Source organism: Saccopteryx bilineata, chromosome 3 (genome assembly GCF_036850765.1).
Source record: "Saccopteryx bilineata isolate mSacBil1 chromosome 3, mSacBil1_pri_phased_curated, whole genome shotgun sequence".
Taxonomy (NCBI): domain Eukaryota; kingdom Metazoa; phylum Chordata; class Mammalia; order Chiroptera; family Emballonuridae; genus Saccopteryx; species Saccopteryx bilineata.
In genome coordinates this window covers 316773683-316801578 of record NC_089492.1, presented here as the reverse complement: position 1 = coordinate 316801578, position 27896 = coordinate 316773683, and the positions used below count along the sequence as shown (strand labels likewise).

General features: G+C 49.9%; 1 protein-coding gene across 9 annotated transcripts in view; it reads left to right on the top strand.

Annotated features, from left to right (window-relative positions):
- POU2F2 (POU class 2 homeobox 2) overlaps positions 1-27896 on the top strand; it is a 41548-nt gene that overhangs the window by 381 nt on the left and 13271 nt on the right. For 4 of the 9 annotated variants that reach the window (XM_066271944.1, XM_066271943.1, XM_066271949.1 and 1 more), the window contains exons 2-5: positions 7537-7602; positions 7695-7729; positions 7866-7922; positions 11827-11943. In XM_066271944.1, coding sequence (XP_066128041.1) covers positions 7537-7602; positions 7695-7729; positions 7866-7922; positions 11827-11943 — 275 coding nt within the window. Of the gene's footprint in view, positions 1-7536; positions 7603-7694; positions 7730-7865; positions 7923-11760; positions 11944-12163; positions 12446-27896 lie in introns of all 9 variants that reach the window. The other 5 variants (XM_066271940.1, XM_066271947.1, XM_066271946.1 and 2 more) reach the window with 2 other exon arrangements.

Sequence of the window (27896 nt, the reverse complement as noted above, 5' to 3'; positions counted from 1 at the left end):
GGGAGGTTGAATGAGTTGCTAGACTTTTGAGCGTGTGTGTCTGTGTATCCTATGTGAGAGGGAGTCGTGAGTTTCCTGACTGTAACTGTCATGTGTCTGTGTATGAGAGAGAGTGGGGTATTGTAGAGGTAGGTGGCCTTGGCAGTGATCTCTTGGCTCACTTTCTCACTTCATTCACCTCAGATGTCACCTCTTCAGGAAAGCCTTCCCTGACCTCCCCATCTAAACTGGCAATTTATCCTATCACCCTCTGTCCCCTTGGCCTGCTTTGTCTTTTCTTCATGGCACTTACCACTGCCTGAAAATTTATTATGTGTTTGTGTGTTTGTAACTGCCCGCCTGCTATGTCAGTTGACTGAGTGAAATTGTGTGTCAGGCACAGTACAAGGCAGTTTGGGTTGGTTGTCTCATCTGGTGTAATGTGTCTATCTCTGTATATCATTTGGTTTTGTGTTCATGGTGGAAATAGAGGTAACTGTGCTGAGTTATCTCTCAGTAGTGCTGATGGGACAATTAAATGAGATAATATATGCGAATGCTTAACACAGTGCCTGGAACATGTCAAGCATCAATATGTCATGATTGTTTTATTTGTGGGCATATAGGCATGACTTTGGGTATGTGTCATATTTGTGGGTGTCCGTGGGGATAAGGCTTGCTCTGCTGCGCACCATCCTGTGTTCATCAGTGTATGTGGTCCTTCATCAGCATGTATTTATTCAGTAGCTCTGTGCTGAATGTTGGAAATACAATGGAAAGGGAGATTCAGTTCTGTCCACCTGTAGTCCCCAGTCCAGGGGGGAGATAGATCTGTCACCGAAGGGTGGAGGATGCACATGGCAGGAGAGTCAGGCCTGGGATACTGAGGCACAGGGGACTGTGGGAGCCCTGAAGATTTGCCCAGTTCCGGTTAGGGGGTATCAGGGAGGGCTTCCTGAAGGAAAGGGTGTGTCTGGGCTAACGGGAAGGACAAGTGGGGCAAGCAAGGCAAATAGGTGAGAAGAGGATTGAGATGGAAAGTAGACATGTTTCAGGATGGCATGTGATTACATTCTGAAGTGATTGTACATACAACTGTGTATGTGTGTGTGCACATACATGGTGGACACAGAGATCCAGCGCATCTGTGCACACATGTTGTTTGCTTCACACTGGCTCATCCCTGTCTGGGGTTGGATGGGAGTCTCATAAGTGTCAAGCACTGGGTTAGACTCTTTACTGGGGATTTCTCCCAGGGTGCTGCCTGGGAGGCCTGACCTGGGTCCCCCCACCTCGACACCTCGACAGGAGTTCATACATTATGTGGCCTTGGGAAGAGCACTTACGCTTCCTGGTCTTGGGCTGCACGTCAGTGAACTGGGTTCAAGGGTCGGCCCTGGCCATCTGCCAGGATGAGGTGGCTCTGGGCGTATGAATGTGTGCACATCTGTGTGTCTGTCTGAGTGTTACTCGGATGTGTGAGTGTGTGAATGTCTCTTTGGGCATCTGTTTGAGTGACCTAGATATGTGTGTGCGTGTCTGTCTGTGTGTCTGTCTGAGTGACTTGGATATGTGAATGTCTGTCTTCCTGTGTGTTACTTTGGATGTATAAATGTGTGAATGTCTCTTTGTGTGTCTATTTGAGTGACTGGACCTGTGAATGTGTGCACGTCTGTATGTCTGTGAGTGACTCTGTGTGTGTGTCTGAGTATGTGCACATCTGTATCTGTATTTCCATCTGTGAGAGACTCAAGATGTGTTAGTGTGTGCGTCTTGGTGTGACTCGGTGTGTGAGTGTGTGTAAGCAAGCACAGGTGTGCACACTCATATCTGGGTGTGATTTGCATACCTGCCCATGTCATTGTGTCTGGGCCTTTGTCTTCATCTGCACACATTCCTGTTTGGGATCTGTGCACACCTACCCCTGGGGATGTTTGCAGGTCTCCATCAGTGCCTGGAGTCCTGCCCGGCTGTGGCTCTGGTGTGTGCTGTGGCAGCTCTTGCCTATTGTCAGCACAGCTGTGGGGCCACATCTCTTGTTGTGTCTGCCCATAATTCCATCCCTCCCTCCCTCCCGCTCAGAAGTATTCACTCCATTGAGGCTGGCCAGGGGCAGCTGTGGGGTTGTGGAGGTGTGAGGTGTGGTTCCTGAGGAGGCCGGACTAGGCCAGCTGGGCCTGCAGAGGTTCCCGGCAGCGCAAACCCAGCCCAAAGGGGCTCCCAGGCCAAGCCTTGATTGAAGCAGGTTGTGGAGGCCGGGGACCCAGGGGACAGGCCAAGTGGGGCCAGGAGGGGTGAGGGGCAGCCCTTGGGCCCTCTATATTTAGCCCCATTTTCGGTAAGTGCTAACGAGAAGCTGACCCAGGTCTGCTAAAACCGGCTGGGGGAAATGCAGAGGAGAAGTGAAAGTCGGGGCGGGAGGGGCGCGGGAGGGGCCAGGAGAGAAGGGCAGCCAGAATCTCTGGCCTGGGGCAAGCGGGCAAGCCGGTGTGAGGCCAGGGGTGTTGGGCAGCCCTGGGTGGGTCTGACTCGGAAGGTCGTGGGCGTCAAGGGGACCATAGGGTTCTACATCGTTTTCCCTGCCTGTTCAGCTGAAAAATTACACAGTGCCTGGGATGAGAAGGGTAGGAGGGCCTTTCTGTGTGAATGAAGCTTGGAGAAGGGCTTTGAAAACTTCCAGGGGGCAGGTGCACATTAGACTTATGTGGGGGAGGGACTTTTAAAAATCCAATACTCAGGTCACACCCTGTCCCAGTGGAATTATGTCTGGGGTGGGAATAGCACTAGTATTTCTATAGTTAAGAGAGAGGGGCATGGGGCAGCCTTGCTTGGGCCCAGGTGCAGACTGCCTGCAGGGTACATGGCTCAGTGGCCTCTTGCTGGGGTTGGCAGTGCCCTTCAGTCTCCACTGAGTCATCATTTGGCTTTGGTTCATGGAGGAAATAGAGTCCTCTCTTCGCTCTTGATGGGGATGGTCTGATGAGACCCTTTTCTCAGACGGGGCTCTGGTGGAGAAGAGCAGCACTGGCCATGTGGCCATCGGTCCAGCCTATGGTGCAGTGGCGTGCAGCTGTGTGTGGTGGGGACATTAGAGAGAACAAAGAAAGACAGTGATGGAAATGTCCCCTCAAGCCACTTTTGTCCCTTCACTATCCTTGCAGTGGTGATGTTACCTTAAAGGTGTAGGTTGGGGTTGCTTGAGGATTGGGCTGAGGGTCAACTTGCCAGGTGACAGCAGGAAGAGAGACTTGTTTGGGGCAGGATTGGATCTTGGTTCCTCGGAGGTTCTTTCATGCATTTATTTATTCCAAAGACACAGTCCCAGCCTGTGCGGCAATGACTCCAGCCTGGGCCCATGGGCTGGGGCTGGGGATTACTGCCCCCACGGTCAGGATCTGTTAGGGAGCAGGAGCAGGGGGATCCCAGATAAGAGACACCGACCACTGGGGGAGTCAAGGAGGACCTCAGAGGAGGTGACATAGGATCTGGGGCCTTAGAGAGGAGCAGGAATTTGCTGCTAGAGATGGGAAAGGTGGCCCCAGGTGGCAGAAGAGCAGAGGCCAGACCTGGAGGAGAGAACTGGGCTTAGGGCCACCCTTGTTCATTGGACACACATGTCCTGGGCAGTGCCAGGCACCCTAAGATGAGTCACACCTGCCCTTGAGGGGGTCTTAGTTTGCTGGGAGAGACATACTGGGGCCCAGATGGCTACAACCTCTAGGACAGTGATGAGGCTGGGTCAGGGTGGAGGGAGCAAGGGAGGGACACCTGGGAGCATCAAGGGTGGTGACTCCATATAGGATGGAGCCTGTGATGACTAGGAGGTTGTCAAGCTAATGGAGTGGAGAACAAGGTTCCAGGCAGAGAGACCAGCCCGTGACAAGGTCTCAGGAAATACTTGTTAAATGACAGAGAGACAGCAGGACAGAGGCAGAGACAAGTAAGAGACAGAGCCACAAGGAGGGACAGTCAGAAACACTGATAACCTATTTTTCTGAGCTGGGTAATGCCAGGGACCCAGTGATGAGTTGAACCCAACTTTGTGTCCTAGTCTGGGGGGAAAGGACTGGGACACAGCCAGCCACAGCCCTGTGGGCTTGGGGCTAAGACAACGGGAGGGCACTACCGTGGGAAATTGTATTAGTCTGCTGGGGCTGCTGTAACTAATAGCGCAACTGGGTGGCTTAAAATTTTTCTCAAAATTGGAAGCTAGGTGCCCAAGGTCGAAGTATCAGCAAGGCTGGTTTCTTCTGAGGCCTCTCTCCTTTGCTTAGGATGGTTGTCTTTTCCCTGTGTCTTCACTTTGTGTATGTCTGTGTCCCAATCACCTTTTCTTATAAGAACACCAGTCATATTGGATTAGAGCCTACCGTAATGACCTTATTTTAGCTTAATTGCCTCTTTAAAGAGCCTATCTCTAAATACAGTTTCATTCTGTGGTACTGGGAATCAGGGCTTCAACATATGAATACTGGGGGACACAATACAGCCCATACAGGCCAAAGGTGAGCATGGACTTTCTGGGGTGGAGGTGAGGCTAGAGGCTGCCCTGGTCTGCAGCAAGAGGCGTTCGTTAGCTAGGCGGGGAGTAGAGAACCTGCAAGGCCTGGACTCCTGTGAAACCGAACCCCCAAGCAGAAGGAGATGCCTGGGGTGGTTGAACAGCATGATGCATGAGTGGGTAGAGACGGCAGTGGAGGGTGGCAGGTGCCACACCCTAAAGGCAAGGGGACAGGGCTGAGCAGGGGTTTCGGGGATGCTGGGAGTGATAGGGTTTAGGGCTGCCTTAGGGTTAGCTGTGGTCTGGAGCAGGGCCGCATTGCAGCTCCCTCTGTGTCCTCTGTGTCTCTCAGCATCGTTGCCAGTCGGTGCCCCAGCCCAGTACCCAGAAACAGGCTGAGCTCCCATACTGTCCTGAGCACTGCTCCCCACCTCATCCTCATCAGCCTGTGCCTTAAGAGGACTATGTGCTAGCTTATTCTTTTGGGTTTTTTTTTTTTTTTTGCTTTTAATTTTTTATTTTTTGTGTGAAAACAATGTACAAATAGTAAAGTGCCCAAATTTTAAGTGTACAAGCTGATGAATTTTACATGCGTACAAACTCATGTGAACTACCAAACAGATCAAGATGCAAAACAAAGCCTTTCCAGCCCCTGCAGCCTTCCTCGTGCCCTGCCCCACTCATTTAACTTTGATCACCTGATAGCATCTTGCCTCTTTCTGAGCTTTGAGTAATCGGAGTCTTAATGTCTGTCCCCTTTTGTGTCTAACATCTTTCCCTCGGCGTCAAGTCTGTGAGATTCGGTGGTCTGTGATGCAGGAGTCCTTTTCCCTGCTGTGAGGATTTCACTGTATGGACATACCACATTTTGTTGATCCATTCCCCAGTTGACAGGCCCTTGAGTTATTTGCAGTTCAGGGCCTTCACTAGAGAGATGCTGGGAACACATGCACCTGTGGGCATTGGTTGGCAGGACACCCGGGAGTGGACATCTGGAGTCATAGGAGGGGCACCACTTAGCTTTCCCGATTCGTGCTTGTATGATTTATATTCCCACCAGTGGTGTGTGACCTGGCTTTTAATTTTTTAATTTTTAAGAATTTATTGATTGATTTTTAGAGAGGAAGGAGAAAGACAGAAAGAAATCAATTTGTTTTTCTGCTTATCCATGCATTCATTTGTTGGTTCCTGTATGTGCCCTGACCAGGGATCAAAGCCACACCCCAGCATATGGGGATGAGGCTCTAACCCACTGAACTACCCGGTCAGGCCTTTTAAGCCTATGACCTGGCTTTTTTTTTTTTAATTGATTTTTTTCAAGAGAGGAAAGGAGAGAGGGAGGGAGAGAGACAGGAACATCAATCTGTTCCTGTATGTGCCCTGACCAAGGATCAAATAGGTGACCTCCCTACTTTAGGACGGTGCTCTAAGCAACCAAGCTATCCATCCAGGGCAGACCTGGCTTTTTAATCAGGAATTTTAAACCTGAGCGATGTTTCATGTCGTGTAATCCTCAGTTACAAAATTCCTGGACTTCTCTTTCAGTTGCTGAGGACGTCCCAGCTCTCTCTTTAGCTGGCCTTCTTAAATACTTGGTGCAGAGCATGCTAGAGTTGGACAGCTCCTTTGATAGGACGGGGTCACAGTGTGTGGGGGGATTTGGAGTGACTTGAGGGAGAGACATTTGGGTTTGAGTCAGGGTTATGAGTAAGGTCTGAAGCCAAGTTGGGGATCAAGTCCAGATGAAGATCTTGGCCTATCTGGATGGAAGTTGAGACCCAGGGTGGGTGCAAAGATTGCGAATGGGTCAGGAAGAAGCCCAGATTTGCACAGGGGTGTAGGACCAGGAGGGATTGGGCTCGAGTTGGTGTCAGGTGAGTTTGGGTTGGGGTAACTATTGGAGATGAGGTGGGTGGAAATCGTGACTGAGGTTCATTAGCCTGTAGCAGTCCTAATTAAAAGTGGGAACACTGGAGTCATGGAAATGGAGTCCAATCAAGGCACTTCTGCTATCTCATGGTGCTCTTGGGGAGGCAACATCCTCAGAGCCTCAGTTTCCTTCTCTGTGAAACGGGGTAATATTAGCACCAACTGCTAACGTGAGTTTGGAGTCACACTTAGTGCTTGCCACTGGTAAGCAATCAGCTTTCCACCGTTAGCATCTGAGCTCTAAGAAGACAGGACCCAGGTCTCCATTGCTCTGTGTCCCCTGGTGCCAGCTTGCTGCTTGCCCCCTCCCCTTGGCCACCTCCTTTCATTTCTGGGGTCTCCAGTCCTATAGAAAGGAATTGCATTTTAGAGGCCAGGCATTCACTGGGGTTTGGGTGTTTAGATGGAATTCAAGGCTGAAGTCCCAGGGAAGGTATAGGATGACGTGTGAGGACAAGGTCAGGGGCAGAGCGGAGGAGTTGGAGGGCTTTACCGAGGTCAGAGTGCGGCTGCTAGGCCTGTGCCCCGAATGCAAGCAGGGAGGCCAGTGGGAGTGAGGTGTGGACGGGAAAGTGGTGGGCCGGGGCAGAGGCCGGTGGGCGGCTGAATCACACTCAGAGATCTTAAAACCCGCTCCTTTGGGGATGCAACAGTCCTGTCACATCCCCCAGGCCCCACTCAGAGTGGAAAACATGCCTCAGCTGAAACCTGGTGAGGCAGGCTGGGCGCCTGGGCGGCACGCCTGAGCCAGAGGCCCCCGGCTGACTCCCCTTTGGAACGTCACCCACCTCCTCCCGGGCAGCCGGCCAGCTGAGTCCTCTCGCAACCACCGACCACTGTCTGCCTCCTGTCCTGCCCCAGAGTCTCCCAGGGGCAACCCTCCCTGTGCACCTTCAGGAGGGTGAAAAGGATCAGGCAGGAGCCCCAAGGCCGGAAGACCCCACACTTGTCCTCCCAGAGAAGTGCACAGGCCCAGAGCCCAGGGCATGCTCCCAGAAGGAGACTGTTGCAAGGTGGCAGGGGGTGAGGGCAGCTTGGGGAGAGGCTGGTTCGGTGCTGGAGGAAAGGCCGATAGCCCTCCTGGCTTCCCCTTCCTCACCCCACTTCTGTCCCTCTTCTGTCTCCAGAAATAAGAATGTCTAAGCCCCTGGAGGCCGAGAAGCAAGGTCTGGATTCCCCATCAGAGCACACAGGTGTGTGGGAAAGCGGAAGGTGGGCAGGGGGCAGGTGTGGTGGGAGCTGTGGGAGCCACTGGGGACAACTCGCCTTTTCCTTCTCATTGCAGACACTGAAAGAAATGGACCAGACACTAACCACCAGGTCAGCAGGGAACGGATGAGCAGGAGGTTGGGATAGGGGAGAAGGGAGCAGAAGGGGGCTTTGTGGGGGACAGACAGGGTGTCAGAAGCTGCTTCATCTCTGTGGTCCCATCCCAACCCTGATTTTCTCTTCACAGAACCCCCAGAATAAGACCCCCCCATTCTCTGTGTCCCCAACTGGCCCCAGCACCAAGGTAAGCACCTGTCAGAACAGCCAGGGCACGGGGTGGGGGAGGGACATCCTGCAATGCTTGGCAGGTGCTTTTGGGAGAGGATCCCACAGACTGCCATGGGTCCAGGGCCTGAGGGAGCACCTTGCCCTGATACCTTGGTGACAAGGCTCCTCCCACCCCTTCTCACCCTCAGGCACCCGCCCCAGGCCTGTGACTCACCCAGGCTCCTTCCCCTTCCCTAGGGGGTGGGGGTGGCCAGGGAAATCCCCCCCAGAGCCCCAGGGCGATGAACAACAGGAAGCCAAGGGCCCGCCCCCATCCCAACTTCCCTGACTGAACAGGGGCCTGCCCCACCCCACCCTCTGCCCCCCAACACCAGTCAGGGGGTGGGGGTGCTGGGGTCAGGGGGAGGCAGACCCAGTGAGGATGGCTGGGGACTGAGGGGATGCTGTAGGAGAGGACCATGGGGAGGTCAGAAGTGGCCAAACCGAGCAAATCCCAAATCCAGATAGGGTCCTGCTGCTGGGCACTGCTTGGCTTCTCGGGGTGTCTTTGGTTCAGGTCTCCACACTCCGGCCTGGTGGGGGCAGCCGGCAGGTCCAGAGGCCTGAAGGCAGCACAGGGGGCAGGGGCAGATGGGCAGGACTCCTGATCCTGACCAAAGGTGACAGAGGGATGGGTGAGGGGCTGGGAACTGCTCTGTGACCATGGGAAAATCACTTCCCTCCTCTGGGCTTCTCAGTTTCCTCTTCTCTCACATGGGAGAGGAGAGGGGAACAGTCTGATTAGATGGCCTCTGAGGTCACTTCCACAGCTAGTGAGCCCTGATGCCACTTGGTGGGCAAGTGTCTTGTCCTGAACAAGTGGGACAGGGCCCAGGGGAGGTCTCCAGCCTGGACCTCCCTGCCCCGATCTCAGCTTTGTGCCTGACCTTAGCACCTCAGAGTGTCCATCTCCTCCCCACACTCTTCCTTCAGCTGAATATTTACAGTATTTACAGCCTCTTCTGGCCATACAGCAGCCCTGTTTCTCCGTGGGGAAACCAGGGGGCCCAGGTAAGGAAGAGTCCTCGCTCTCCTTCCCTGGCCTGGGCCCTGGTTCCCAGGGAGAGCTCAGGGCTGCCCTCGGCCTTTGCTTCTCCACCCCTCTGTCTCTCCTGTGCCAGTCTTTCTCTGACTGCAGGCTTCATGTGCTCCCATCACGATTTCAGACAGATCTACACATCAACCGTGTACAATTATTTACATCATAACTTTGTTAATTGGCTCAATTTTTAAAATACACTTTATTTGGGGGAATGTGAAGAAGACACAAAAGTAGAAAGAACATAATGAAAATAACCCCAAGTACCAGCTTCCACGGCCTGCATGCTCTTTCAACAGCTGAAAGAAATGGTGTTTGAATGGAAATTTCATGAATGGAAAACCAAAATCATTTGCCATGGAAAAAATACAGTGGTTATTAAAAGTACCCAGAGACACTTGCCTGCCTAAAGGCCTAAGCCTGAGGCTTGCACTCTGCTAGCAGGGGCCTTGGCCAGCCCTGGGAGGTGTTGGAGATGTCAGCACCTCATGGGGACTTTCTTAAGAGGACCAGAAAGTATACAAGAGCTCTGAAGGAGGAATACCGTTCTCACCATGGCTGTCAGTGTTATTTTTTTATAAAGATTTTAATTAAAATATGACACACAAGCCCTGGCTGGTTGGCTCAGTGATAGAGCATTGGCCTGGTGTGCGGAAGTCCCAGGGCCCGGCCAGGGCACACAGGAGAAGCACCCATCTGCTTCTCCATCCCTCCCCCTCACCTTCCTCTCTGTCTCTCTCTTCCCCTCCCGCAGCCAAGGCTCCATTGGAGCAAAGATGGCCTGGGCGCTGAGGATGGCTCTATGGCCTCTGCCTCAGGCGCTAGAGTGGCTCTGGTCGCAACAGAGTGACGCTCCGGATGGGCAGAGCATCGCCCCCTGGTGGGCGTGCCGGGTGGATCCCGGTTGGGCACATGCAGGAGTCTGTCTGACTGCCTCCCATTTCCAGCTTCAGAAAAATACAAAAAAAGCCTAACCTGTGGTGGCCAGTGGGATAGAGCGTCGACCTGGAACACTGAGGTCACCGGTTCGAAACCCTGGGCTTGCCTGGTCAAGGCACATATGGGAGTTGATGCTTCCTGCTCCTCCCCCCTTCTCTCTCTCACTCCTCTCTCTCTAAAAATCAATAAATTAAAAAATAAATAAATAAAAATAAAAAATACAAAAAAAAAAAAAAAAAAAGCAGAACACAACCAGGCTTCCAGAAGGTCCTTAATTCCCCTCCAGGGCTCACACCACTGCCCCGGCTTCTAATGCTGTTGTTTTATGCTGCACCCTGTACTTCTTAAACCTTCTGACATGTATCCCACTCACCCTCTATGATTTGGCCTTTTCTGGGCCTCTGTCTATTCATCACAGCCTACATTTCAAATGCCACACCCTGGCCAAGCTGTTGTGTCACAAGTTGCTTTTTCTTTCCTTTTTTTTTTTTATGTATTTATTTTATTGATTAGAGGGAGGGGGCAGGAAGCATCAAACTCCCATATGTGCCTTGACCAGGCAAGCCCAGGGTTTCAGACTGGCCACCTCAATAGTCCAGGTTGGGACTTTACCCACTGCGCCACCACAGGTCAGGCACACAAGTTACTTTTTCTACAGACCCTTTTCTAAGCAAAATGATGCTGGGACATTGGGCTGCAGGATTCATCAAGCCCTGCTCCCTCCCATCCCCATGTGTCCTTTACCAGCAGACTGCTTGGGTGAGCCCACTGTCGTCTGGCTTTTTGTGTAGGAGAGGAAGGAGGCCAGGACTGCTTTGTGCTGATCTGCCCCATGTTTTTTATGCAAGATGCCCCCACATCTTACAGGGAAATGCGGAGGAGCTCAGGGGGACTTCGTGGGTGCAGGCTGGCAGCTGCCAGCACGTGGGCCACACTGGGCCTGCATACATGCTTTCCTTGGCCTGCTGAGGTTTTGCTTTAGATTTAAAAATCTACGTCTGGCGGGAGCAGAGTATGAGCTGAGCAGACCTCCCCTTCAGGCATGCAGGTGGGCACAGCTTCTTCAGCCCACCGTCAACCTCTGACCATATCACCCATTTGTGCTGTCCACCTATTTCTGTCTGTTTTTTTTTTTTTTGCGAGACAGAGAGAGGGACAGATGGGGACAGACAGACAGGAAGGGAGAGAAATGAGAAACATCAATTCTTCATTGCGGAACCTTAAGTTGTTCATTGATTGCTTTCTCATACATGCCTTGACTGGGGGGCTCCAGTCAAACTAGTGACTCCTTGCTCAAGCCAGTGACCTTGGGCTCAAGCCAGCAACCATGGGGTCATGTCTATGATCCCACGCTCAAGCCAGTGAGCCCGCGCTCAAGCCGGCGACCTCGCGGTTTCAAACCTGGGTGCTCCGCATCCAGTCTGATGCTCTGTCCACTGCGCCACCCTTGTCCTAAAGCTATGTTTTTGTTTGTTTGATTTTGTTTTTTTTTTAAGTATCCTAAAACCCTTTCTTCCAATAAAATCTTACTCCCTTGGACAAATAAGAGCTGTCCCTCTGGCTGAAGCAGATGAGGGCTGTGGGACCTAGACCCCTTTTTTAGGTTTCAGGGCCCCATGGCATCATTTCCCATTTTACAAATTGGGAAAATGACTCCCCAGAGGGGAAAAGGAGGCCCTCTGCCGTAGGGAGTTTGAGTGAGGGGGATGACTGATGAAAAAAAGGCCAGAGGCCCTAGATGGTCATTGCAGGGTCTGGCCTCTGCACCCCCGTCTGCCCCTCCTGTGCTGGCTGGAGGCTGCTGTTGCCACACTCATGCCCTCTCTTTGGTTCGCAGGTGGGCATTCTCTCTGGCCTCCACTTAACATTCTGGGGTCCCGGACCCTGCCTCTCTCCCCCCCAGATCAAGGCCGAAGACCCCAGTGGCGACTCAGCCCCAGCAGCCGCCCCACCGCACCCGCCGGCCCAGCCGCATCTGCCCCAGGCCCAGCTCATGCTGACGGGCAGTCAGCTCGCCGGGGTAAGTACTCAGGGAGGACGAGGACAGCGGCCCGGGCCGCTCTGTTCCAGTCTTTCTGTTTGTTACAGGACCAGGGCCATGGCCACTCTCTGCCGTTTGCCTCTTGCCCTCCTCTGCCTCTTGGAAGACTGGCCCCCTAATCTTTTGGCTCAAGCACTAACCCCTCGCTGCCTTCTCTGCTCCTCCCCACGCCCCTGCGCCCCCGCCTGCCGCCCTGCAGCTCACGGCGCTGATGCCAGCTCAGCAGCAGCTCCTCCTGCAGCAAGCGCAGGCCCAGCTCCTGGCCGCCGCCGTGCAGCAGTCCAGCGCTGCCGCCGCCGCCGCTGCCGCCTCCTCCACCTCCTCTTCCTCCTCCTCCTCCTCCTCCTCCTCTGCCTCCTCCTCGACCTCGCAGCCCCCAGCCTCCTCTGGGGGAGGTGACCTGCCACCACCACAGCCTGCCAGCCAGCCCCCCGGCACCCCACAGCTCACCTTGTCCCAGCCCATCCAGCTCACAGCACAGGTAAGGGCAGCCCAGGAACACAGCCCCCAGTGGAGGACCTGCGGAGGGGTGCAGGGCCTGACTGCTCTCCGTGGTCTGTTCCCACCACGTGCCAGGCAGTTCCCAGCAACCCTAGGAAGCCTTAGAAGATGTTGCCCCCATCTCTCAGAGGCGCAAAGAGAGGCTCTGAGAGGGGACACTCTCCACAAAATGGAGTGCCCAGCTATGCACTTTCTATGCATCTAGCTGAGGGGTTACAGCCTGGGAGGTTGGCACGTTATCCTCAATTTACAGCTGAGGAAACCAGAAGTCATCCCATGAATGGTACCTGTGTGGGGCAAAATGAAAGCCTGAGAATCAGAATTAGGGCCTCACATTGTGTCCCCAGCTCAGTGAATCGCTCTTTCAGAACAGGGGCCTGTAATCTCTGAGTTAGGAAATCCTGCATCTTTCTCCTCATTCTGGAAACTTCTGGACATCAAATCCTGAGTTAGGGGCTGTACGAGTTTCCTAGGGCTGCCATAACAGAGTTACAGGAACTAGGTGGCTTAAAATAACAGGATGTATTGTCTTGGTGTCAGCAGGGCTGTGCTCTCTCTGGAGGCTCTAGGGGGAGAATCCCTCTACTTCTAGCTTCCGAGGGTATGGAAATTCTTGGTGTCTTATAGGTGGATTGCTCCAATCTCTCCCTCCACCATCTTCTTTCTGTGGGTGTCTGTCTCTGTATCAAAATTTCTTTGACTTACAAGGACACCAATTATTAGATTCGGGACCACCCTAATGACCTCATTTTAACTCGATTGCATCTGCAAAGACCCTATTTCCAAATAAGGTCTTATTTTCAGGTACCAGAAGTCAGAACTTCCAACATATCTTTTTCGGGACACAAGTCAACCCATGACTGGCCAACATATTTCCCATAAGGATAATCAGTGGGAACAGAGTAGGAGCTGGCAGACTTGCCTTCTGCTAAGCTCTCTCTCTGCAACCCACTCCATCTACACCGCCCATGTCACCCATTGGTGTTCTCTGCCTGGTTCTCATAAGCATTTGAGTCTGTGGCCCATAATCCAAGGCGGTAAGGGTCCTGAGAAGTCCTATGGCAAGGAATGCTGTTTGACCTCCCTTAGCCCCGTGTTTTCACAGTGACTGCTTTACTGACGGCTTTCTTTCTCTCCACCCCCTTCCATGGCGCTGTCCAGTGCCTGAGAGGCTGTTCCCTTGACAGAGTTCTGCCCGTGGTGGGCCTTTTCACTACTGACCAGCATCCCATTTGGGACTGTCCTTCACAGTGAGCTGGTGTCTGCCTTCTTAGAGCTTCCTGCCCCTGGGTCTCGTTCTGCAGGAGCCCACAGAGCCATTTGTGCCCGTGGCCCCATTATGGCTCTTCCAGATGGAGCCACCCAATGCTGGGCTCGCCATACTAATGCCTGTTCTGTACTGCCTTGGCACCAGGCACTGTGCTGGTGTGACTGCCTTGAATCCACAGATCCACAGCCAAGGCTCTGAGGGGCGAGGTGGCTTGCCTGCACCAAGTCACACTATTAGCGTGAGCAGCAGAATGACCTGGGGGTCCAGGGATCTAATCACACAGTCTGGGGCTGTGGCTGTTAGCCATCCTTCAAGGCCATGTGCCTTGTCCTCACACCTCAGCCACCAGAGACCACACTTCTGGTGTCCTGTGTGCCTCATAATACATATGGCTCTTCACAGAGGGACACCAGGCTCAGGGCTCCGCACTAGTTCTTGAATCTTGGTGTCCCTGCTCTTGTCCTTCTTTCCACCTGAAAGCTCCTCTCCTTTCGCTGGACAGCTCCTCTTCACCCTTCCAGCCCCAGGTCCAGGGTCCACACGTCCAGGAAGGCTTTGATGACACCCCTCCCTCCAGCTGCTTTACTTTCCTGCCTCCTGCCTCCTCTGCAGGCCCGCAGCCAAGGCCTCTCCTGATCCCTCAGGACTGTCCCAAGATGCCTGAGGAAATATCTGTTGAAGGAATAAAGGTGACAGGGAGAAGGAAGGACAGGGCAGCCTAGTGCAGACCCAGCCTGGCCGTCATTCCTGTGAGCAGCAGACACCCCTTGTTTTTGTGCACTCCTAGAACCACATTCTCAGGTCCCCAGGGACATCAGCAAGAGGCTGACCCCTGCCACCCCACCAGTCCTGCTTCTCAAGGTCTCCTGAACACCTCGCTGCCAAGCGCTTTCCTTCGGTTCCTCCCACCCCAGCCTCCCTTAGCTCTTATCTTCCCATCTGTCCTCTGTGAGTGCATGGCTGGGCTGAGTTCATTTTCTGGGAGTTCTGTTGTCCATGACCTCTTTCCACAATAGACAAACGTGTGTTCTGTTCCACTAATGTGCCAGGTACCATGCTGGGCCCAGGCTGTGGCGGGGACCCTGTTCTTCCTGTCCTGGCTGCCCACTGAGTCATGGCTGGCCCGGCCCCTGGATGGACCCCTCTCTCAGCCTGTGTCTTGTGCCCACCAATTTCACTTTCCGTGCCTGCTCGGGTCTGTCCTATGGTCATTCCACAGGCCCTGGAGTGACTCAGCCCCGGCCTTGCCCCCAAGGGCTCCCAGAACCACTAAGAAATGTTTTACTTGAAAAGTACTAAGAGAGTCAAAAGCACTCCTAACCCTACCACTTTAAAATTATAAAAAATACAAAGGGAAAGTCTCCCTTCTGGCCTTCCAGTGCCGGCTTCCAAAGTAATGTTGGTTAAACCGTTTGGCAAGAACCCTCTGCATTTTCCTAGCTTATACAGATAAACTGACGATTACCATACAGTTTTATAACTTGTGTGTCCAGCACTCAGCATGATGCTTCCCACTGAGGAGGCCTCATGGGTGTTTACTGAATCAATGACAACTGTTTTGCTGCAGCTTTTCAATCAAGAGTAAGGAAGACATCTCTCCAGAGGCATCATTCAGAGTGTCTGGGGTAGGGGGTGGGCATTGAAAATTTGCATTAACAAAACATCATTTTGTATTTGGAGTGAAAAAAATCCCTACTTTAATAATATGACCATGGCAATTAGAGCTAATAATCAATCTTTTAGGTTGGTAGGACCTAGTAAATAAAGGTTTCCCAGAGAAATCTACTGGATATGGTGGGAAAAGAAAGGTGAACTATGTCTGAGGAAGTCGGGAAGGCTTCTGGGTAGAGGCAGTATCTGAACCAAGGGGGGACAAAGAAGAGTTTACCAGGTGGACAAGCTGGAGAAAGGTTCCAGGCAGTAGGAATAAGGAATTCTAAATGAGCAAGCAGGATGGGCTCAGGGGGTTGGAGGGTGAAAGCCAGCATTGGAGCACAGTGAAGGATGAACTGGGAGAGGGTATTAGCTGGGCCAGTCTGGGGGGCTGAACAGTAAAGGGAATATTTGGCTCATTCATATCACTGAAAAGGCCCAGCCTGGAGTGTCAGGCCTGGCCCCAGGGTTCTGCCTTTCTTTTCATTTTGGGGAAGCAGAGTGGGTGCCAGAACTTGTAGACTTGCAAGCGCCCTGCCCAGGGAGGTGAAACACACCTAGCAGCCAGGCGGAGCCTGTGCCCTCAACAGGTGCTTTATGCCCACCTGGACCTTATGACCTGAGATTGAAGAGGGCAAGTTCCCCCAAAGGAAGAGATGGGTCTTATTGCTTGAAAAACGGGTAGTGGGTATCAGGCCAGTCAAACCACCCACCTGGGGGTGTTGTCAGTGCATCCACAGGGCCAACAGTCCCAAAGCCCAGCCGAGGTATGCCGGTCACTCCACAGTTCCTGTGTTGGGATCTGCTGTGGCTCGTCTCTCCTGGAATTTTAGCATGAGGTAGCGTGGTTATAACACATAAACCATGTGCAGTTGGTTTTTCTCCCTGCTGAGTGGTTTCTCTGCTCTGTGGTATCTTGCCCCAATCTCTGGGGCTTCCTGGACTCCCTGTGGCTGGACCAACCTCTGAGGGACATTAATGCATGGAAGAGCCCACACTAGACACAAGCTACGTCTGCTCATGCCCCTCTCCCCTCTTTCAGAGCTCTCCTTGTGTAGTGACTGTAAAAACCATAGTCATTTATTCATTCAGTTAACACTTAGAGAGCACCATGTGTATGCCAGGCATCCACTCACACGTGGCCCAGACAGGACAGCTGTGAATGAGGCAGAGGTAGCTGCCTCTGAGGACCTTATGTCCTAGTGGGGAGACAGACAGTAAACAAGTAAGCACACTGACAAAACAAGGCTGTATTACAGTAAGCGTAATGGAGAAAATGAAACTGGGTGGTACTGTAGAGGAAGGAAGCCACTTTTAATAAGGTGGTCAGAAAAAGTGTCACTGGGAAGGTGGCCTTTGAGACCTGATGTCTGAATAAGTCAGTTATGAAGAAAATGGGGAGAGCTTAGGAAAAGGCAACAGCAAGTGAGAAGGTCCCGAGGCAGAAACGAGCCTGACTCTTCCAGGGCACAGAGGAAGGTGGTATTAGAGAGTGGGAGACAAGAGGTGGGGGCAGGCAGGACCCGGCTCTGCTGGCAGAGGCAGGTTAAGGTTGGTTGAGGCCCCGGGCACAGGAGAAAATATCGGGCCCCTTAAAGAGAGAGAGACATACAGGGAAAATAAAAATATATGTTAACCATATTTTTTAATAAATAAAAATTATTATGTACTATTAATGTTAAAATTACACATATGACACCAAACTTGGTGTGATTAGAAAAAAAGTGTAAAGGGGTTTTTCAGGGCCCTTCAGAAGTCAGGGCCCAAGGCACGCGCCTGGTGCGCCCGCCATTAAATTCGTCTCTGTTGCGGGGCCTTTTAGGGCCTGATCAAGGAATTCAGAATGTATGACAAGTGGACGGGAAACTATTGGGGTTTTTTAAATAAGTGATGGTGTGACCCAATTGGCCCTTGACAAAGTGCCCTCCAGATGCCATAGGTAGAAGGGACTATGCGGGGGTGGGAATAGAGGTGATGAGCCCAGTCCCCGCAGGCACCCAGCTGGGAGGTGGAGGTGATGGTGGGGTTCCAGGATGCTATTTTGTATGGATCAGGTAGGTCAAGGGTGACTCCTAGGACTTCAGCTTCAGCACCTGTGTGATGGTCGGTGGTTTTCAGACAAGTGCAAGATGGGGAGCTGTGGTAGGGAACCAGGAGTCCCACTTTGGATGTGGTGTGCTGTGAAGCGTCTTAATCGTCCAAGCAGAGACATCAAATAGACAGATGGATGTGTGAGCCTGGAGTTCAGTGGGGTCTGGGCAGGGACGGGAAGTTGAGAGTTGTCAGGAAGAGGACGCAATTGATAGCCGGATGGGTCTTCCGCCTTCTGGAGCTCATGGTCAGGTAGCAAATGGCCATGTTGAAGGAGTGTATTGAGATTTCCAAAATGTTTTGTGGGTAATAATATTTCTCAGGCCTCAGAATCACCTGGTGGAGAGTTAGACATTATTACCTCCATTCTGTAGATGAGAAAACAGTCCCTGAGAGAGAAATGACTCAGTAATAATGACTGCCTTTTAGGGAGGACAACCTAAGTGAAGAAGATCAGCCTGAACATTCTACACATGTTGTCATTTAATTTCTTTAACTGCCTCTTGAGGTCAGAATTATTGAGGTGTCACCTGAGGAAACTGAGGTTTCAAGAGGGCAAGGTGACCACAGTCCCATGGTGTGTGAGGAACAGTCAGGTTTCTGGCCATCTCCAGAGCCCAGGTCTTTCCAGGACACCATGCATTGTCACCCTGTACAGTTAAGGAGGCTCAGGCCCAAACAGAGTTGGCTTTCCCCCAAGTCACACAACAAGAAGCAGACAAGAGGTCAAGCCCCCAGGGTTCTCAGATGGAAGGGACACTTGCATCCTTCTAGCCTACCTTCTGCACTGTTCTGAGCAAGTGGGAGTGCAGTTTCACCCAGGTGACCCCCAGAACAGGTGCTCACTGCCTTCCCAGGCAGCCCATTCTGCCACCAGGTAGACTGACAAAAGCCCGTCCTCATTTTGAACACATTGATCACAGCGTAATTTCCGTGGTCTCCAGAACCCATCCTTTCCTGTCCTCCCCACTCTGGACTTAACTCTAGGCAGTCCATGTCATAGAACTGGTCATAATTTAATTTATCAGATCAGGGATGGCCCATGAGTGTCAACGCACAAACACCATTCCAGTCATGGTGGCCACCGGAGCAAGTATGGAGGCCTACGAGAGGGTGAGGGGAGTTTTCCCTGTGCGCGGAGTGGGGCACTGCACCTGCACTGCATAGAGCTGGCACTCTGATCCCAGGCCTCCTTTACTTCCTTCACCCCAGGTGGAACCAAACCAGAGGGGAAAATGAACAGTTACACTCCAGATCATCATGTGTCATATAAACAGTGTGTCTGTCTTTCTGCTCCCAGTCTGTGGCCAAGATCTCAGCTGCAGAACAGCAGTCTATCCCAGACACCACCAGTCCTAGGCTTTACCTTGTTCATTCACTGAAAATTCACTGAAAGCCTGCTCGGTGCCTGCCCTGGACTGGGGATGACCAGAATACAGCAACAAGAAAGAATGGGTCTCTTCTCTCCTTGGCTCTGATGGGATGTGCTAGCTCTCAGTGCTAGCCTCTCTCACGGTAGATGACTGAGCAGGTGATGGGTGGAGGCGCTTCCCATCACTGGCATCTCTGCTTCAGCATTGGACTCGGTGGTGATGCGCCCTCGAGTGGCTTCAGGTTGCACACTGTCTCTAGATTGTAGAGAAATGGGGCCACCTACTGGCCAACCCCAGTCCTGAACCAGTTTACAGTTCACCCAGAATCTCAATTCCTTCCTTCCTTCCTTCCTTCCTTCCTTCCTTCCTTCCTTCCTTCCTTCCTTCCTTCCTTCCTTCCTTCCTTCCTTCCTTCCTCCCTCCCTCCCTCCCTCCCTCCCTCCCTCCCTCCCTCCCTCCCCTCCTCACCTCCTTCCCTCCTTTCCTTCTTCCTTTCTTCTTATCTTTTCTATTTTTTTCTTTCTCTCTTCTTTCTTTAATTTATTTAGTCAACAAACATTTAACCTGACCAGGCGATTGCACAGTGGATAGAGTGTCAGACTGGGATGCAGAGGATCCAGGTTCGAAACCCTGAGATCACCGGCTTGAGTGTGGAGCCACAATGGAGAATTGATGCTTCTCATCTCTCTCCATCCCTGCCTGTCTGTCCCTATCTGTCCCTCTCTCTGACTCTGTATCTGTCACAAAAAAACAAACAAACAAAAAAAAACATTTAGTGAACATCTCCCCTCCATGTCCAAGCACCTTTCTACATGAGGGAACAGTGAGGAATAAGGCAGATACATAGCTGTGCCCTCATGGAGCTGGTACCCCACTCTAGTTGGGGAGACAGGAAAATGATAATTGCTATGAATGAGAAAAAAGAATATAATAGACTAGAGAGTGACTGAGGGACAGGAAGACTCCTTACCAGAGTGGGTGGTCAGGGGAGGCCTCTCTGAGGAAGGGGCATTTGATAGAGACTTAAGTGATGAGGAGGGGTCAGTCATGTGCAGATCTAAAAGGAAAGAAAGGTACAAAGTAACAGCATGTGCAAAGGCCCTGAGGCAGGGACTTCTTTTTGGATTCAGTAACAGGAAGGAGAACCAGTGTGGCTGGATTAGAGTTAGGGAGTGAAAAAACCATGGAAGGTGAGAAAGGAGGCAAGCAGGGGGCTGGCTCATGCAGGGCCATGGCGAGAAGTTGGATTATATTACAAATGTGATGAAACTCAAAGGAGGTTTTCTGGTTCAATTAATATTTTATTTTTTCAATTAATATTTTAGAATGAAACCTAGGTTCCACAGACCACCACTCAAAGGGCCTGTTGATAGAATTTGGGGGGTCCATGAACTTGGGTGGGAAAACAGTCTCAATTTTTACTATCCTCTAATCAAAAACAGAGTATTTCCTTCCATCATGAATGTAGCCAGCAGACAGCAGCAGCACAGCAGTACTTGGGCGATGTCACCAATGGAACACACACCTATTTCCATATTCTGTACAGTTGTTGCAGATCTCTTAAAATACTGTTCTCACTCGTTATGGATCTGAGGTTACAGTAGTCATCAGACCTATTGCCTGATCTTAAATAATAGTATGCTGATTAAAGAAGCCCAGATTACTCTTAGCACAATTCAAAATACTTTTCATAACTGTATTTCAAATAATTTATTTCATTTGAAATCTTATATATTTTATTTCATGTTTTTTTTCTTTTTTTTTTAATTCTAAGAAGGGGCAACAGGTTTTGTGAGACACCAAAGAATTCAGACCACAGAAAGTTCAGAACTGTTTGGGTGGGACTTGCAGTGGATTGAGTGGATGGGGAAGAGGTAGGGGCAGAGGGAACAAGGCTGACTCCCGACTTTAGAGTCTGAATAATGATGGATGGGCTGTGGTGAAGTGCTTTATTTGGGCTTCTCAATGTGAGACTCCCCCTGCAAATTGTGATTCATCTTCTCCATCCTTTTCCTCTTCCTGCTGATTCAGAAAGGAATCTGCAGACACCACATTTTTAGGCTTTTGGGGAGAAAGGGGGGTTTTCACTGAGTGTCAAGCTTGGGAAAGACAGGAGTTAAATATTTTAACCAGCTAAGGGTTATAGGAAATCAGAAAAATACTAATACTAAGACTTTATTTTGCCTGACCGGTGGTGGCACAGTGGATAGAACACTGACCTGGGATGCTGACGTCCCAGGTTTGAAACCGAAGTTGCTGGCTTGAGCACGGGCTCATCAACATGATCCCATGGTTGCTGGCTTGAGCAAGGGGTCATTGGCTTAGCTGGAGCCGCCCGGTCAAGGCATGTATGGGAAGCAATCAATGAACAACTAATATGCCAGAACTATGAGTTGATGCTTCTCATCTCCCTCCCTCCCCCTCCTCTCTCTCTCTCTCTCTCTCTCTCTCTCTCTCTCTCTCTCTCTCACACACACACACACACACACACAAATTTCTTTTGTTATTTGCTTCAATTCAATGGGCATTTAATAGGGGTTTACCAGCCCTGTTAAGTTTTAGGGATGCAGGAAGACAGAGAGATGGCCTCCGCTTTCTAGAGTTTCCAGCTAGCAGAAGAAAAGTACACAGTTTGGGGGGCTCTGACATTTATACAATTTGTAGGACCTTTTACAGAAAAAGAAGACAAAATTATAAAAAAAAGTTAGATATGAGATCTTGGAAGGGTCCATTGAAATGAGGGGGCCCAAACTTCCCTCAATTCAGGATCAGCCCACACGCAGAAGGGAGACAGTAAGTTTTACTGATGGGTGGGGGAGGGTCACAACAGGGAAGGCAGAATGGAGCAGTTTCAAAGGATAGAGCCTTAGGACTTCAGACCCCTTAAGCAAGTCTTAGAGGATTAACAGCAAGAGTGAGAAAGGTGAAAGGTCAGGAGCATCCAGGTACTCCATCCACATCTCAAAGCATGTGGAGAAAGCAGAGGCTTTCACAGGTGGACAGGGAACAGCCTTGAATTGTGGCAAGATGAACGATTGGAAAAACAAGATGCCTGGCAGAACTGACTCTTCAATATTTATTTCTTTAGTTGGATTAAGTAAATGTTCGGAATTGAAGAGATATATAAGGTTTACAGTGTTGCCAGTTTCTGGTATAGTTTTCTAGATCTAATCCATGCATACCCAAGCAAATACCTAGATCTAATATTTTAAAAAATACAAACAGCAGCACATCATACCCACTGTCTTCCCTCTTGAGCTTTATACTCAACAGGACATCTTGGAGATTGGCCCTTATCAGAGCACAAAGTGCATCCTTGTTAATTTCACGACTGCATAATATTTCATTGTAAAGATCCACCCTGATGCATTCACTTCTTTCCTAAGACTGCGGGCTCAGCTTGTTTCCACTCCTGCTAAAACACCTTGCTGCTGGGAATATCCTTCTAGAGAGGTTATTTTTTTAAATTTTATTTATTCATTATAGACAGGAGAGAGAGAGAGAGAGAGAGAGAGAGAGAGAGAGAGAGAGAGGAGGGGGGGAGGAGCAGGAAGCATCAACTCCCATATGTGCCTTGACCAGGCAAGCCCAGGGTTTTGAACCGGCAACCTCAGCATTTCGAGAGGTTATTTTGAACAAGTGTTTTTGTATCCCTAAGATAAATTCCTAGACACGGAAAGGCTGAGTCAAAGATATGTGCAGTTGTAATTTTGTAGCTATTGCCGAATCAGGTACCCTTTCACCAGCACTGTGCCAGTGTTCTCCACACACCCTGTGTAACATGTCACGTGCTGCTGTTATCTCTGCTGATCTGATAGGCAAAAATAATATCTCAGTGCTACTGTATAGTGTTTATTTAAAAAAAATTTTTTTCCCCACTGATTTGAGGGGGGAGGTGGAAAGGCGGGGGGGGGTGGAGAGAGAGAGAGAGAGAGAGAGAGAGCGAGCGCATCAACTCATTATTCCACTTAGTTGTTCCATTTAGTTATGTGCTTTTTGTATGTGCCCTGACTGGGGATTGAACCCATGACCTTAGCATGCCAGGACAATGCTCTATCCACTGAGCTACCGGGTTAGGGCCTACAGTATTTATCTTATTATGAGTGAGTCTGAATATTTTTTCATTCAGGGCTGTTTGTATTTGCTTTGCCAGGAAGTCATCAGACCTATCTGTTGGCCAGATTACTATTGGGTTACTAGGTTTTTCATACTGATTTTGAGTCACTGTTCATATGTTAGATAAATAAGCACTTAATGTCAAGTTCCTTTTATTTTCCCCAAGTCGTTCACCTTCTGGAACATTAAATTGTTCTTTTGGAATAATAACAGCATTGGGAATATTCCAAATTGTTCTTTGGAATAATTGAGGGGCCTGTGTCATTCCCCCAATTTCTCAGAAGGAAAGAATATTGTAACTATAAAGTAATATACAAGGTGGGGCAAAAGAAGGCTTACAGTTGCTTCTATGGAAAATGAGACAATAATTAATAATAATACAAGAATAAACTCTGTTTGGTGTACTCACAACTGAAAACCTACTTTTGCCCACCCTATAACTAGCAACTATACACAAAGTTGCTAGGTAAATTATGGAACATCAGTCTTGGTTCATTTAACAAATATATGTGGAGCGCCTACAGGATGCCAGATGCTGTTCTAGATACTGAGATTACAGCTGTGACCCAAACAGTCAAGATCATGCTCTCAAGGAGCTGATGTACCATGAGGAAGACACACTATGAAAGAGTAAACAGAAAGAGAAATATCTTGAGATGGTGATAAGTCTTATGAAGGAGGTGAAATACAGTGTGTCCGTAAAGTCATGGTGCACTTTTGACTGGTCACAGGAAAGCAACAAAAGACGATAGAAATGTGAAATCTGCACCAAATAAAAGGAAAACCCTCCCAGTTTCTATAGGATGATGTGGTAGCATGTGTGCATGCGCAGATGATGACATAACACCGTATATACAGCGGAGCAGCCCACGGCCATGCCAGTCGAGATGTGGACGGTACAGAGGAAAGTTCACTGTGTTCTGTGGCTCACTAAATTTGAATCCGTGACCAAAGTGCAACGTGAATATCGGCGCATTTATAACGAAGCTCCACCACATAGGAATAACATTACTCGGTGGGATAAGCAGTTGAAGGAAACCGGTAGTGTGGTGGAGAAACCCTGTTCTGGTAGGCCATCAGTCAGTGACGAGTCTGTAGAGGCTATACGGGATAGCTGCCTAAGGAGCCCTAAAAAATCTGTGCGTTCCTGACCAGGCAGTAGCACAGTGGATAGGGCGTCAGACTGGGATGCAAAGGACCCAGGTTCGAGACCCTGAGGTCGCCAGCTTGAGCGCTGGCTCATCTGGCTTGAGCAAAAAGCTCACCAGCTTGGACCCAACGTCACTGGCTAGAGCAAGGGGTTACTCTGTCTGCTGAAGGCCTGCGGTTAAGGCACATATGAGAAAATAATCAATGAACAACTAAGGTGTCGCAACGAAAAGCTGATGATTGATGCTTCTCATCTCTCTCCGTTCCTGTCTGTCTGTCCCTATCTATCCCTCTCTCTGACTCTCTCTCTATCCCTGTAAAAAAAAAAAAATCTGTGCGTGTGTGTGCTCGACGATTACACCTAAGCAAGACTACAGTTCATAAGGTGTTAAAGAAACATCTCTGTTTTACGGGGTACAAATTGCGGCAACAAATGGAGCCCACATCGAACTGCACTGAATAGGTATGAAACTGGAAACTGGGAGAGTTTTCCTTTTATTTGGTGCAGATTTCACATTTCTATTATCTTTTGTTGCTTTCCTGTGACCGGTCAAAAGTGCACCATGACTTTATGGACACTGTAGAGGTGACCAAGGGAGGTGTGGTGCTGTACCATTTTAGGTTGGGCGGTCAGGAAGGGCATCTCTGAAGAGATGACTTTATGTTAGAACCTGAGGGACAAGAAGGACCCAGGCTGATTGGAAAGGCCCTGAGGCGGGAGCTGAGGTCAGGAAAACTGGCACTGGCCTCAGTATAAGGGACCTTACAGGCCAGGAGGGAGTTCAGCTATAGTGCTTTGGGCTACAAGAATCCATCAGACCATTTTTGTGAGGGGGTTTTGCTTTTTCTTTTGGAAATGTCCAAACGTAAAAGCAGAGAGATGATTTAAGAAACCACACATATCCTCACCCAGCTCAAAATATATCAACATTTCACAGATCCTCTTTCCTGTAACTCCCACATTTCTGGTGGAGGGGCTGGATTTCTTTTTTCTCTCTTCTTTCACTGTCTCATTCCCCTTTCTTAAAAATGTTTTTTTGCCTTGGCCAGATAGCTCAGTTGGTTAGAGCATCATCCTGATACACAAAGGTTGCTGGTTTGATCCCCAATCAGAGCACATACAGAAACACATTAATGTTTCTGTCTCTCTCTCTCTCCCTTCTCTCTCTGAAATCAATAAATAAAATAAAAATATTTTTTAAAATCTTATTATTATTTTTAGCACACACATGAGAGAGACATGGAGATGAGAAGCACCAACTCGCAGTTGCAGCACTTTAGTTGTTCGTTGATTGCTTTTCATACATGTGTTGACCGGGACAGGTGGGGAACTCCAGTCGAGCCACTGACTCCTTGCTCAAGCCAGCGACCTTGATTTCAAGCCAGAGACCTTTGGTCTCAAGCCAGCGACCATGGGATCATGTCGATGATCCCATGCTCAAGCCGGTGACCCCACGCTCAAGCTGGTGACCCTGTGCTCAAGCCTGCAACCTCAGTGGTTTGAACCTGGGTCCCAGCATCCCAGGTTGATGCTATATCCACTGTGCTACCACTGGTCAGGCTAAAAATTCTTTTGACTGAAGTATAACAAATACCAAAAGTGCACAAATTATAAGTATACAGCTCAGTGATACTAACTGAGCACATCCATCTAACTGGCACCCAGATCTAGAAACGGCATATGGCAGCTCCCTGGAAGCCCTTTGGGGGTCCCTTCCAGTCTCTACCTCCCAATGTCTAACATGCAGATGGATCATGAAAAGAGTCACACAGGATGTTCTCTACTGTGACCAGACTCTTTCACTTATCATTACATTTGCGAAATTTATACTGCTGTGTATCATCATAGATTGTAGACTACTCGTTCTCATCACTGTAGCGTTCCCTGAATCACAGTTTATCTATCCCATTCTAGCACATGTCTTTTGGTGAACACACGTATATACTTGTGGTGGCTTATACCAGGCGTGGAATCGCGTTGGTAAATAGTGCCTGTATTCATTTGCGAGAGATGCCATAACAGAGAACCACGGATTGCACGTCTTAAACTAGTGGTCCTCAACCTTTTTTGGGCCACAGACCGGTTTAATGTCAGAAAATATTTTCATGGACCAGCCTTTAGTGTGGGACAGATAAATGTATCATGTGACCAAGACAAGCATCAAGAGTGAGTCTTAGACGGATGTAACAGAGGGAATTTGGTCTTTTTTAAAAAATAAAACATTGTTCAGACTTAAATATAAATAAAACGGAAATAATGTAAGTTATTTATTCTTTTTCTGCGGACCGTTACCAAATGGCCCACGGACTGGTACCGGTCCGCGGCCCAGGGGTTGGGGACCACTGTCTTAAACAACAGAAGTATATTCTCTTAAAATTCAGGGGACTACAAATTTGTAATCAAGGGGTTGGCAGGGTTGGTTCCTTCTGAAGGCTGGGAGGGAAGGATCTGATCCAGGTCTTTCTCTTCGGCTTGTAATGGCCATCTTCCCCTTGTGTCTTCACATCATCTTTCTTTTGCACATGTCAGTCTGTACACAAATTTCCCCTTTCATATGGAAACAAGTCATAGCAAATTAGGGGCCACTCTAGTGATCTCATTTTAACTTTTTTTTTTTTTTTTTTTGACAGTGAGAGAGCCAGAGAGAAGGACAGAAAGGAAGGGAGAGAGATCAGAAGCATCAATTCTTCATTGTGATACTTTTAGTTGTTCATTGATTGCCTTGAACAACTTCAGTTGTTCTCATATGTGCCTTGACCGAGGGGTTACAGCAGAGTGAGTGACCCCTTGCTCAAACCAGCGACCCTGGGCTCAAGCCAGCAACCCCGCGCTCACACTGGTGAGCCCACACTCAAGCTGTATGAGCCTGCGCTCAAGCTGGTGACCTCGGGTTTCGAACCTGGGTCCTCCATGTCCCAGTCCAATGCTCTATCCACTATACCACCACCTAGTCAGGCTCATTTTAACTTGATCATCTGCAAAAACCCTGTCTTTAAGTAAGATCACGCTCTGGGGGTAGGGATTCCAACATATCCTTTGCGGGAGTGGGGGGAACACAGTTCCACTCATAACAGTGCCAAAGAGTTTCCCAAAGTGGTTGTACAATCTCCTCACCCACTGTGTGCTGGAATACTTTAAAATTCATTCCAGACATGATATCATTTGTCTTGAGAGTGTTTTAAAATGAGGGAAGACTTGGTCTGATTTATTATTTTTTTCTTTTCTATTCCGTGAGAGGAGGGGAGGCAGAGAGCCAGACCCCCACATGCACCCTGATTGACCAGGATCCACCTGGCAAGCCTACCAGGGGGTGATGCTCTGCCCATCTGGGGTGTTGCTCCATTCATTGCTCAGCAACTGAGCTCTTTTTAGCACCTGAGACAGAAGTCATGGAGAAATCCTCAGCACCCAGAGCCAACTTGCTCGAATCGAGCCATGGCTGTAGGAGGAGAAGAGAGAGAAAGAAAGAGAGAAGAGGGAGGGGGAGGAGTAGAGAAGCAGATGGGTGCTTCTCCTGTGTGCCCTGATTGGAAATCAAACCCAGGACATCCACACGCCAGGCCGACGCTCTACCACTGAGCCAACTGGCCAGGGCCCTGAATTACATTTTTAAACAATTCTATTTGTTCTGTGGGAATGGGAGACAAGGCAAATATTTCATCAAGAAAGAAAATATAAATAAAGAGTAAGCCCTCCTGCCGGACCAGGTGGTGGTGCAGTGGATAGAGCATCATCCTAGGATGCTGAGGTCCCATATTCAAAACCCCGAGGTCACTGG